This window comes from Nerophis lumbriciformis, linkage group LG24 (genome assembly GCF_033978685.3).
Source record: "Nerophis lumbriciformis linkage group LG24, RoL_Nlum_v2.1, whole genome shotgun sequence".
Classification (NCBI taxonomy): Eukaryota; Metazoa; Chordata; class Actinopteri; order Syngnathiformes; family Syngnathidae; genus Nerophis; species Nerophis lumbriciformis.
The window spans coordinates 40,164,712-40,178,383 of record NC_084571.2 but is presented as its reverse complement, the minus strand read 5'-3'; the positions used below and the strand labels follow the sequence as shown (position 1 = coordinate 40,178,383).

Sequence of the window (13,672 nt, the reverse complement as noted above, 5' to 3'; positions counted from 1 at the left end):
CATGCCGCCACGTTGTCAAGCATGCATACAAGCACGTGGGGGCCACACAAGATGTTGAAAAGAATTTGGAGTTGCAGAAATTGAACCCTTTTTGGATTCTCTCGAGGGAGTACTGGAGAGTGCTCCCCCGGGTGATTCCCTCGTTCTACTGGGGGACTTCAACGCTCATGTTGGCAACGACAGTGAAACCTGGAGAGGCGTGATTGGGAAGAATGGCCGCCCGGATCTGAACCCGAGTGGTGTTTTGTTATTGGACTTTTGTGCTCGTCACAGATTGTCAATAACAAACACCATGTTCAAACATAAGGGTGTCCATATGTGCACTTGGCACCAGGACACCCTAGGCCGCAGTTCCATGATCGACTTTGTAGTTGTGTCATCGGATTTGCGGTCTCATGTTTTGGACACTTGAGTGAAGAGAGGGGCGGAGCTTTCTACCGATCACCACCTGGTGGTGAGTTGGCTGCGATGGTGGGGGAGGATGCCGGACAGACCTGGCAGGCCCAAACGCATTGTGAGGGTTTGCTGGGAACGCCTGGCAGAGTCTCCTGTCAGAGAGAGTTTCAATTCCCACCTCCGGAAGAACTTTGAACATGTCACGAGGGAGACACTAGACATTGAGTCCGAGTGGACGATGTTCCGTGCCTCTATTGTCGAGGCGGCCGATTGGAGCTGTGGCCGCAAGGTGGTTGGTGCCTGTCGTGGCGGTAATCCTAGAACCCGCTGGTGGACACCAGCGGTAAGGGATGCCGTCAAGCTGAAGAAAGAGTCCTATCGGGCTCTTTTGGCTCATAGGACTCCGGAGGCAGCAGACAGGTACCGACAGGCCAAGCGGTGTGCGGCTTCAGCGGTCGCGGAGGCAAAAACTCGGACATGGGAGGAGTTCGGGGAAGCCATGGAAAACGACTTCCGGACGGCTTCGAAGCGATTCTACATAGAAAAACATAGAAACATAGATAAAAATAGAAATAAAAACATAAAAAATACTAGATAAACACTAGATAAAACATACATGGACCCCGACTTAAACAAGTGGAAAAACTTATTGGGGTGTTACCATTTAGTGGTCAATTGTAGGGAATATGTACTGTACTGTGCAATCTACTAATAAACGTTTCAATCAATCAATCAAATAGAAACATAGATAAAAAATAGAAATAAAAACATGAAAAACACTAGATAAACACTAGATAGAACATAGAAACAGATAAAAATAGGAATAAAAACATGAAAAACACTAGATAAACATAGATAAAAAAATAGGAATAAAAACATGGAAAAACACTAGATAAAACATAGATAAAAAATAGAAATAAAAACATGAAAAACACTAGATAAAACATAGAAACATAGATAAAAATAGAAATAAAAACATGAAAATCACTAGATAGAACATAGAAACATAGATACAAATAGGAATGAAAACATGAAAAACACTAGATAAACATAGATAAAAAATAGAAATAAAAACATGAAAAACACTAGATAAACACTAGATAAAACATAGAAACATAGATAAAAATAGAAATAAAAACATGAAAATCACTAGATAAACACTAGATAGAACATAGAAACATAGATAAAAATAGAAATAAAAACATGAAAAACACTCGATAAACACTAGAAAAAACATAGAAACATAGATAAAAATAGAAATAAAAACATGAAAAACACTCGATAAACACTAGAAAAAACATAGAAACATAGATAAAAATAGAAATAAAAACATGAAAAACACTCGATAAACACTAGAAAAAACATAGAAACATAGATAAAAATAGAAATAAAAACATAAAAAATACTAGATAAACACTAGATAAAACATACATGGACCCCGACTTAAACAAGTGGAAAAACTTATTGGGGTGTTACCATTTAGTGGTCAATTGTAGGGAATATGTACTGTACTGTGCAATCTACTAATAAAAGTTTCAATCAATCAATCAAATAGAAACATAGATAAAAATTAGAAATAAAAACACGAAAAACACTAGATAAACACTCGATAGAACATAGAAACATAGATACAAATAGGAATGAAAACATGAAAAACACTAGATAAACATAGATAAAAAATAGAAATAAAAACATGAAAAACACTAGATAAACACTAGATAAAACATAGAAACATAGATAAAAATAGAAATAAAAACATGAAAATCACTAGATAAACACTAGATAGAACATAGAAACAGATCAAAATAGAAATAAAAACATGAAAAACACTCGATAAACACTAGAAAAAACATAGAAACATAGATAAAAATAGAAATAAAAACATAAAAAATACTAGATAAACACTAGATAAAACATACATGGACCCCGACTTAAACAAGTGTAAAAACTTATTGGGGTGTTACCATTTAGTGGTCAATTGTAGGGAATATGTACTGTACTGTGCAATCTACTAATAAAAGTTTCAATCAATCAATCAAATAGAAACATAGATAAAAAATAGAAATAAAAACATGAAAAACACTAGATAAACACTCGATATAACATAGAAACAGATAAAAATAGGAATAAAAACATGAAAAACACTAGATAAACATAGATAAAAAAAATAGGAATAAAAACATGGAAAAACACTAGATAAAACATAGATAAAAATAGAAATAAAAACATGAAAAACACTAGATAAAACATAGAAACATAGATAAAAATAGAAATAAAAACATGAAAATCACTAGATAGAACATAGAAACATAGATACAAATAGGAATGAAAACATGAAAAACACTAGATAAACATAGATAAAAAATAGAAATAAAAACATGAAAAACACTAGATAAAACATAGATAAAAAATAGAAATAAAAACATGAAAAACACTAGATAAACACTAGATAGAACATAGAAACATAGATCAAAATAGAAATAAAAACATAAAAAACACTCGATAAACACTAGAAAAAACATAGAAACATAGATAAAAATAGAAATAAAAACACAAAAAATACTAGATAAACACTAGATAAAACATACATGGACCCCGACTTAAACAAGTGTAAAAACTTATTGGGGTGTTACCATTTAGTGGTCAATTGTAGGGAATATGTACTGTACTGTGCAATCTACTAATAAACGTTTCAATCAATCAATCAAATAGAAACATAGATAAAAAATAGAAATAAAAACATGAAAAACACTAGATAAACACTAGATAGAACATAGAAACATAGATAAAAATAGAAATAAAAACACTGGAGAAACACTAGAAAAAACATAGAAACATAGATAAAAATATAAATAAAAACATGAAAGCACTGGACTAATAATACACAACATTTTGTTTTGCCTTGATTGATTGATTGATTGAGACTTTTATTAGTAGATTGCACAGTACAGTACATATTCCCTACAATTGACCACTAAATGGTAACACCCCAATACGTTTTTCAACTTGTTTAAGTCGGGGTCCACGTTAATCAATTCATGGTAGAGTATGTAGCTGAGTGAAAAAGTGCTTTTCAAAATTGTAATTTGTTGTTGCGTGTGAACATTCTCAAAGCTTGCTTGTTTTGTTTTGGCGAAAAATATATATGAACATATATTTTTTTTGTTTCCGTCCAGTTGTTGCACGGGGGACTTTTGATAGCGACGGACACCGGGAGGCGCACATGTTTGCCGGCAAAAAGTAAGGAAGAAGTCGTCTCTCGACGCTAACTGTGTTTTGAGGCTTTTAATTTCGCCTTGTACCGATGGTGAACTTAGTTAGAGCTATTGTTGTGATGTTTGAGGCCTCGTTTGTTAAGTTTGGTTGGAGGGAAATCTGACTTTGTCAAACTTTGTGAAGTTAACGTTCTCCTTCCTCTTTGTCACGTGGTTTTGTCGCCGGAAGCAGAGACTGCTGACTTGTGTGCGTCAATTGACTGTCCTCCTTGCCACTTTTGTTCCATTCATAGGTATGTTCATCAAAATAATTGTGTCAAAAGTATTATCCTTGATAAGTAACTGCATAATTTGTATTTCTTTGACTGTGTCATGATGCTGTATATGTGTTGTCTGTCTAATTATACTGTTGCATGCTGGGTAGTGTAGTTCTTATATTCCCTAGCTTACAACATCACACTATACAGGTAAAAGCCAGTAAATTAGAATATTTTGAAAAACTTGATTTATTTCAGTAATTGCATTCAAAAGGTGTAACTTGTACATTATATTTATTCATTGCACACAGACTGATGCATTCAAATGTTTATTTCATTTAATTTTGATGATTTGAAGTGGCAACAAATGAAAATCCAAAATTCCGTGTGTCACAAAATTAGAATATTACTTAAGGCTAATACAAAAAAGGGATTTTTAGAAATGTTGGCCAACTGAAAAGTATGAAAATGAAAAATATGAGCATGTACAATACTCAATACTTAATTGGAGCTCCTTTTGCCTCAATTACTGCGTTAATGCGGCGTGGCATGGAGTGGATGAGTTTCTGGCACTGCTCAGGTGTTATGAGAGCCCAGGTTGCTCTGATAGTGGCCTTCAACTCTTCTGCGTTTTTGGGTCTGGCATTCTGCATCTTCCTTTTCACAATACCCCACAGATTTTCTATGGGGCTAAGGTCAGGGGAGTTGGCGGGCCAATTTAGAACAGAAATACCATGGTCCGTAAACCAGGCACGGGTAGATTTTGCGCTGTGTGCAGGCGCCAAGTCCTGTTGGAACTTGAAATCTCCATCTCCATAGAGCAGGTCAGCAGCAGGAAGCATGAAGTGCTCTAAAACTTGCTGGTAGACGGCTGCGTTGACCCTGGATCTCAGGAAACAGAGTGGACCGACACCAGCAGATGACATGGCACCCCAAACAGTCACCCAACCATGCAAATTTTGCATTTCCTTTGGAAATCGAGGTCCCAGAGTCTGGAGGAAGACAGGAGAGGCACAGGATCCACGTTGCCTGAAGTCTAGTGTAAAGTTTCCACCATCAGTGATGGTTTGGGGTGCCATGTCATCTGCTGGTGTCGGTCCACTCTGTTTCCTGAGATCCAGGGTCAACGCAGCCGTCTACCAGCAAGTTTTAGAGCACTTCATGCTTCCTGCTGCTGACCTGCTCTATGGAGATGGAGATTTCAAGTTCCAACAGGACTTGGCGCCTGCACACAGCGCAAAATCTACCCGTGCCTGGTTTACGGACCATGGTATTTCTGTTCGAAATTGGCCCGCCAACTCCCCTGACCTTAGCCCCATAGAAAATCTGTGGGGTATTGTGAAAAGGAAGATGCAGAATGCCAGACCCAAAAACACAGAAGAGTTGAAGGCCACTATCAGAGCAACCTGGGCTCTCATAACACCTGAGCAGTGCCAGAAACTCATCGACTCCATGCCACGCCGCATTAACGCAGTAATTGAGGCAAAAGGAGCTCCAACCAAGTATTGAGTATTGTACATGCTCATATTTTTCATTTTCATACTTTTCAGTTGGCCAACATTTCTAAAAATCCCTTTTTTGTATTAGCCTTAAGTAATATTCAAATTTTGTGACACACGGAATTTTGGATTTTCATTTGTTGCCACTTCAAATCATCAAAATTAAATGAAATAAACATTTGAATGCATCAGTCTGTGTGCAATGAATAAATATAATGTACAAGTTACACCTTTTGAATGCAATTACTGAAATAAATCAAGTTTTTCAAAATATTCTAATTTACTGGCTTTTACCTGTATAAAGCGGTTAAGAATATTTTGCCCTCTTTTGAGGTAAAATTCCCTGCAAAGCTTTTGTCATAAGGAATGTGTTTCATTTTTGAGTATACATGTTATTATAATAAAGAAAATGCCAAAATGTGGATTTTTGTAATTCGATAATTCAACTTTTGATGTTTTGTAAAAATTATTCCCCTTCATAATATTGTAATATTGGCCACCCGCCTTGACTCACATATGAACTTGAAGTGTGTTGCGTTTTGGACCAGTTGTTCCTCCCAGGGAATTCAAGTCACAATTCGCTCCCAAGTTCTTTCCGACACTTAAAGCTGAGTTGAAAAACCACCAGAGACAGAATAGGTATTTTCTTGTATATTCTCAAAGCTTTGCCAATATACATTGATTGAGACCAGTCTAACCCTAGAACATTCTATTGCGCCTCCCAAAATGGTCTGTCCTCCCGATCCCACCACCCTCTCTCTCGTCCCATCTCTATAGACAAAACAAATGCTAGTCAAAACACATTCCAAAGAACTCAAGGTTAACACACACAGTATATTTGCTGACAGAGCATCAAGAGAAGAAATGGAAAACACGAGCTGTTTTCAAATATGACTATGAAATAAAAGAAGTACAACTTAAATTCGGATATATGTAAATATCTGCCTCCGACAAGTGCCATCCCATTCCTAACCCATAGGGTTCAATATGACACCTTTTGCAGCTATTACAGCTTCAACTCTTCTGGGAAGGCTGTCCACAAGGTTGCGGAGTGTGTTTATAGGAATTTTCCACCATCCTTTCAAAAAGCGCATCGGTGAGGTCACACACTGATGTTGGTGGAGAAGGCCTGGCCGTTCTAATTCATCCCAAAGGTGTTCTATCGGGTTCAGGTCAGGACTCTGTGCAGGCCAGTCAAGTTCATCCACACCAGACTCTGTCATCCATGTCTTTGTGGACCTTGCTTTGTGCACTGGTGCACGGTCGTGTTGGAAGAGGAAGGGGCCCGCTCCAAACCGTTCCCACCAGGTTGGGAGCATGGAATTGTCACAAAAATGTTTTGGTATCCTGGAGCATTCAACGTTCCTTTCCACTGGAACTAAGGGGCCAAGCCCAACTCCTGAAAAACAACCCCACTCCATAATTCCTCCTCCACCGAAATTGTAGCGTTTTCCTGGCAACCTCCAAACCCAGACTGGTCCGTCAGATTGCCAGATGGAAAAGTGTGATTTATCAGTCCAGAGAAGGCGTCTCCACTGCTCTGGAGTCCAGTGGCGACGTGCTTTACACCACCGCATCCCACACTTTGCATTGGACTTGGTGACGTATGGCTTAGACACAGCTGCTCGGCCATGGAAAGCCATTCCATGAAGCTCTCTGCGTACTGTACGTGGGCTAATTGAAGTTTTGGAGCTCTGTAGCAACTGACTGTGCAGAAAGTCAGTTTACGTGGCCTACCACTTGGTGGCTGAGTTGCTGTTGTTCCCAAAATCTTCCATTTTCTTGTAACAAAGCCGACAGTTGACTTTGGAATATTTAAGAGCGAGGACATTTCACGGCTGGATTTGTTGCACAGGTGGCATCCTATGACAGCTCCATGCTGGAAATCACTGAGAGCGGCCCATTCTTTCACATACAGGTAAAAGCCAGTAAATTAGAATATTTTGAAAAACTTGATTTATTTCAGTAATTGCATTCAAAAGGTGTAACTTGTACATTATATTTATTCATTGCACACAGACTGATGCATTCAAATGTTTATTTCATTTAATTTTGATGATTTGAAGTGGCAACAAATGAAAATCCAAAATTCCGTGTGTCACAAAATTTGAATATTACTTAAGGCTAATACAAAAAAGGGATTTTTAGAAATGTTGGCCAACTGAAAAGTATGAAAATGAAAAATATGAGCATGTACAATACTCAATACTTGGTTGGAGCTCCTTTTGCCTCAATTACTGCGTTAATGCGGCGTGGCATGGAGTCGATGAGTTTCTGGCACTGCTCAGGTGTTATGAGAGCCCAGGTTGCTCTGATAGTGGCCTTCAACTCTTCTGCGTTTTTGGGTCTGGCATTCTGCATCTTCCTTTTCACAATACCCCACAGATTTTCTATGGGGCTAAGGTCAGGGGAGTTGGCGGGCCAATTTAGAACAGAAATACCATGGTCCGTAAACCAGGCACGGGTAGATTTTGCGCTGTGTGCAGGCGCCAAGTCCTGTTGGAACTTGAAATCTCCATCTCCATAGAGCAGGTCAGCAGCAGGAAGCATGAAGTGCTCTAAAACTTGCTGGTAGACGGCTGCGTTGACCCTGGATCTCAGGAAACAGAGTGGACCGACACCAGCAGATGACATGGCACCCCAAACCATCACTGATGGTTTGGGTTGGTTTGGTTTGCATTTCCTTTGGAAATCGAGGTCCCAGAGTCTGGAGGAAGACAGGAGAGGCACAGGATCCACGTTGCCTGAAGTCTAGTGTAAAGGTTCCACCATCAGTGATGGTTTGGGGTGCCATGTCATCTGCTGGTGTCGGTCCACTCTGTTTCCTGAGATCCAGGGTCAACGCAGCCGTCTACCAGCAAGTTTTAGAGCACTTCATGCTTCCTGCTGCTGACCTGCTCTATGGAGATGGAGATTTCAAGTTCCAACAGGACTTCGCGCCTGCACACAGCGCAAAATCTACCCGTGCCTGGTTTACGGACCATGGTATTTCTGTTCTAAATTGGCCCGCCAACTCCCCTGACCTTAGCCCCATAGAAAATCTGTGGGGTATTGTGAAAAGGAAGATGCAGAATGCCAGACCCAAAAACGCAGAAGAGTTGAAGGCCACTATCAGAGCAACCTGGGCTCTCATAACACCTGAGCAGTGCCAGAAACTCATCGACTCCATGCCACGCCGCATTAACGCAGTAATTGAGGCAAAAGGAGCTCCAACCAAGTATTGAGTATTGTACATGCTCATATTTTTCCTTTTCATACTTTTCAGTTGGCCAACATTTCTAAAAATCCCTTTTTTGTATTAGCCTTAAGTAATATTCTAATTTTGTGACACACGGAATTTTGGATTTTCATTTGTTGCCACTTCAAATCATCAAAATTAAATGAAATAAACATTTGAATGCATCAGTCTGTGTGCAATGAATAAATATAATGTACAAGTTACACCTTTTGAATGCAATTACTGAAATAAATCAAGTTTTTCAAAATATTCTAATTTACTGGCTTTTACCTGTATGTCGGTAGAAACAGTCTCCATGCCTAAGTGCTTGATTTGATACACCGGGCCAAGTGATTAGGACACCTGATTGTCATCATTTGGATGGCTGGCCAAATACTTTTGTCAATATAGTGTATGAGAACGTGACCGCTCGTGGAACTGTTGCTGCTGATGTGTGCGCGTGAATTGACAGTGTCCTCCTTGCCACTTTTTTTTCCATTCATAGGAAAAATAAATTTGCAGAAGTGGAGTGTTGAAGTTTTTCGTCAAAGCAAATCATTCAGAGCGTGCTACACCCCGTCCCCTGGCATGTGTGATTTCATTGGCTGTTACAAGGTGACTCACTTCTAACTTCCTCTTGACTTCATCACTTCCAGCACATTGTTTTTTCTTCACTTAGACGGTCAACATGTTTGCTCGCTCCCTTGTTGGAAGAATTATTTTCTTTACTTGCTTATGCGGGTTAATCGCCAAGGGAGTGTCAGGTAAGTCTTGTTGTAAAGCAAGTTGTGTGAATGTGGCTCTTTTAATGAGAAGGCTATCTAAGAAAGGTATTGTTTTACAGGATGCCGACCAGTGTCAGTCGACTGCGAAGACATTAAGACAAAGGACGGCTTCAAGTACGACTTTGATTGTAATTGTGGATTGGGCACCACATGCGAAATAGAAGTAAAGAATGAGACGGTATGTTGTTGATCATGTCTTTGGATTAGGGCTGCAGCATTCTGGCAAACAACTGAATATTATTACAATTGTTTTTTTTTCTTTTTCAATTTTAAAAATCCATTCGTCGTCATGTCTTTCACAATGATTGTGAACAACACACGACATTCCAAACAAAGTGGCATAGATCACAATTACATTTGCATGGATTACTTTTCCAACTTTGTTCAGTTAAAGGTATTCAAAGTTGTTGGGTTCTGGCATCTTTTTTTTCCAGCCTTTCCTTTCGTCACTGGCATGCATCAGAGGCGGACTCTCCCCTTTTCCTCTCCCTTTTACCTCCTGCTTGCTACTTTGTCTTGTCTTTTGTTGTCTTAATAATACATAGGGTAAATAAATAATAACCGTAATAAAATAATTACAGAACACAGCTAATGTGCAAAAAACAAACAAACATGTTTTTGAAAAATCTCTTACTGGCTATTTGGTCAGACATGAGCCATAGGCAGAGGTGGGTAGAGTAGCCAGAAATTGTACTCAAGTAAGAGTACTGTTACTTTCGAGATTTATTACTCAAGTAAAAGTAAGGAGTAGTCACCCAAATATTTACTTAAGTAAAAAGTATGTTGTGAAAAAACTACTCAAGTACTGAGTAACTGATGAGTAACATACACACTCATATCATATATATATATATATATATATATATATATATATATATATTTATATATATATATATATATATTAGAGATGCGCGGATAGGCAATTATTTCATCCGCAACCGCGTCAGAAAGTCGTCAACCATCCGCCATCCACCCGATGTAACGTTTGATCAGAACTTCACCCGCCCACCATCCGCCCGTTGTTATATATCTAATATTAATTAAAAAAATAAAAAAAAGGGTGAAAACTACGCGAATTGCACCTTGTGCAGACAAGATTTTTCGATCGGACACGGAGGAATTAGCGATGTAAAAGACCACGTTGGGACAAAAAAACACAAGTCTAATGCCGTTGCTAGCGATACAAGTGGAAAACTTTCAACGTTTTTCGTCGCCCAAACAGATTCTTTGGATGTGATAAATGCCGAAGTTTTATTTACGGAGGCAATAATTGAGCATGGACTTCCAATCGCACTGGCTGATCACATGGGACAGTTAATAATGTAATGCAACCTTTAAAAATCATTACGCGGTGATCGCGATCCCAAAAATAAACTTTTCTTGCATGATAATGTCCAGAAAAATTCGCTTTATATTACTATAGAGTCCTTTTAACGAATGAGTTTGATGGTTTATCACAAACCTTAAATGAAAGAAGTCCTTTGTTCTCCTGCACCGCATGCGCAATCCTGTCGGCTGTATTTCACAGCACGACATACTGTAAAAAGTGTTTATACTATTTATACTTTCAATGAACAAATTGAAGTCTTGTGAAAGGTTGACAGGATAACTGGCATTAACTGTCAAAATAATTTCAAACTATTGAAGTTAGCTTACAGAATAAACATGTCAATCAACCCATATGATTTTTGCTGTAATATTTTTGTTTTGAAAAGTCACTGTGACTGATAGAAAAGTGATGGTTTTAGCAACATTTTAACCTGTCTGAATGCTAATAGTCATTTTGCGTCGGGGGGCGAAGCCCTGAACCCTCCACCAGGACTTTGTCCTGGACCTACCGGGGCCTGCGGCCCTTGGACCCTGGCTACTAGGTTTTTCTGATTTAAAAGTTGGCAGGTATGGTGAGGTTATAAAGCTTTTGCCTGTTAAAGAAAGGAGACTGATCCAATGCAGCACAGACATTCGCGTGCCACGCTGTCACGACCCAGACGCACACCAGTGCGCAATCATATGGGAGCCGCGCTGAGCGCACCTCCAAGCGCGTCTCGCTGCCGGCGACGGCCAGATATGGGCCCACGCTCCAGCGCCATCCATTTTCAGGGCTAGTTGATTCGGCAGGTGGGTTGTTACACACTCCTTAGCGGGTTCCAACTTCCATGGCCACCGTCCTGCTCTCTATATCAACCAGGGTGAGCCCCACCCCTTTCATGAGCGCACTACGCGCGGAGTGACCCCTGTTACGCGCCCCCGGCAACAGGGGTGGCAAGCAGGTAAGCTGCGCGGGCGGAGCGCGCGGAGTGACCCATGTTACGAGCCCCCGGCCACGGGGGTGGCGGGCAGGTAAGCTGCTTACCTGCTGCGCGTGACGCCGGCCGCGGCGAAAGCGGACGAGGCGGGGTGTCGGTGCGGTGGGCGCGGTAGTGACCCTGGACGTGTGTCGGGCCCTTCTCGCGGATCGCTTCAGCTACGGCTCCCGGTGGGGCCCTCTCGGGGGAAGGGGCCTCGGTCCAGGACCCCGGCGAGGCGTCCCTTCTCCGCTCCGTAAAAGTGTCCATCTCTTTTCTTTTTTTTTCTTCTGTTGTGGCATATGCAGCAGGTGCCTGCTCGTTTTTCGTATGTGGGTAACAACATTTAACTATGTATATATATTTCCCAATTGGTTTAACTGCCACCCGCAAAAAAAAAAAAAAAAAATTAATCCGCCCGACCCGACCCGCGAGCGGATAAAATCTTAGTTTTTTTAATTTCATCCGCCCGATCCGCGGATAATCCGCGGACTCCGCGGTTGTGTCCGCAAACCGCGCATCTCTAATATATATATATATATATACAGTATATAATTTATATTTATTTATTTTGCTGTTTTTGTTTACATGTTAAAGGTGTTTTAATGAATATACATGCATGTTTAACACATATAGATTCCTTTCTTTCATGAAAACATGAATATAAGTTGGTGTATTACCTGATTCTGATGACTTGCATTGATTGTAATCAGACAGTAGTGATGACAACGTCCACGTTTTCAAATGGAGGAGAAGAAAAGTTCCTCCTTTCTGTCTAATACCACATGAAAGTGGTGGGTTTTTGGCATCTTATTTGTCCAGCTTCCATATTCGTTTTTATACACTTTACAAGAAATATATTGGCGGCAAACTCCGTAGCTTGCTAGCTTGTTTGCGCTGGCTTTCGGAGACTCTTATTTTGAAAGCGCAGGCGCGACGCAGTGGCACTTTTATTGTGAAGACAGGAACGTCCTCATGTGCGGTCAGTCTTTAGGCTTTTGACGGGATGTACGGTTGAAATAAAAAAAGGATCTTTTTTCCTTCACACTTTTGATTGATTAATTGAAACTTTTATTAGTAGATTGCACAGTACAGTACACATTCCGTACAATTCACCATTAAATGGTAACACCCCAAAATGTTTTTCAACTTGTTTAAGTCAGGTCATGTGACCGCCTGGCTCTGTTTGATTGGTCCAACGTCACCAGTGACTGTATTTGTTGAAACGCAGGCACTATGAAGGTCTGTCTGACAGACCAAAACAAACAAAGCGTGCATTAACAGATGGATCAAAATTAGTAGCGAGTTGCGAGCTGAATGTAGATAAAAGTAGCGGAGTAAAAGTAGCGTTCCTTCTCTATAAATATACTTAAGTAAAAGTAAAAGTATGTTGCATTAAAACTACTCTTAGAAGTACAATTTATCCCAAAAGTTACTCAAGTAGATGTAACGGAGTAAATGTAGCGCGTTACTACCCACCTCTGGCCATAGGGCAGGGCCGACATCCGGGCAACTGAGCTACATACGGGTTCTTCGAGCCATAGCAACCTGACTGGCGTTGAAAACAAACCGTCGCCATTACTCTTTAACCTGTCGACCTGCGCTGATTAAACCCGTCATTCTGCCTCCAAAATGCCAAAAAACTGTGTTGTTTTTGGTTGTGCAAACCACAACTGGAAACAGGGAAAACAAAGGTCGTATTTTGTTCTGCCAAAGCGTGCTAAAAGCCCACAGAGACGAGACAAATGGCTCGCAGCTTTACACCGGGAAAACGAGGACGGTTCTCACTGGAGTCCCCCCAAAATCCCGGGTCGTGTGTTCGGATCACTTCGTTTCTGGTAAATATAAGGAACAAAAATCCACCTTCTTAACCACAACTTGGCTATACCGTCCATGCTAATGTTGACCCTGTTGAATTTTTACTGAATAACGTTCGACAGCTGAAGTTGTTGTTGTTGCACAACAATAACATACGGTATAAAGGCTATTTCCAGTAATTCAGCAAATAATAAATCAGA

General features: G+C 40.1%; 1 protein-coding gene across 1 annotated transcript in view; it reads left to right on the top strand.

Moving 5' to 3' along the window:
• The first annotated feature begins 3,428 nt into the window (after positions 1 to 3,428).
• LOC133620529 (uncharacterized) overlaps positions 3,429 to 13,672 on the top strand; it is a 33,874-nt gene continuing 23,630 nt past the window's right edge. Inside the window, exons 1-4 of the mRNA XM_061982114.1 lie at positions 3,429 to 3,904; positions 9,090 to 9,199; positions 9,264 to 9,348; positions 9,429 to 9,547. Coding sequence (XP_061838098.1) covers positions 9,173 to 9,199; positions 9,264 to 9,348; positions 9,429 to 9,547 — 231 coding nt within the window. The 5' untranslated portion in view covers positions 3,429 to 3,904; positions 9,090 to 9,172. The remainder of the gene's footprint in view (positions 3,905 to 9,089; positions 9,200 to 9,263; positions 9,349 to 9,428; positions 9,548 to 13,672) is intronic.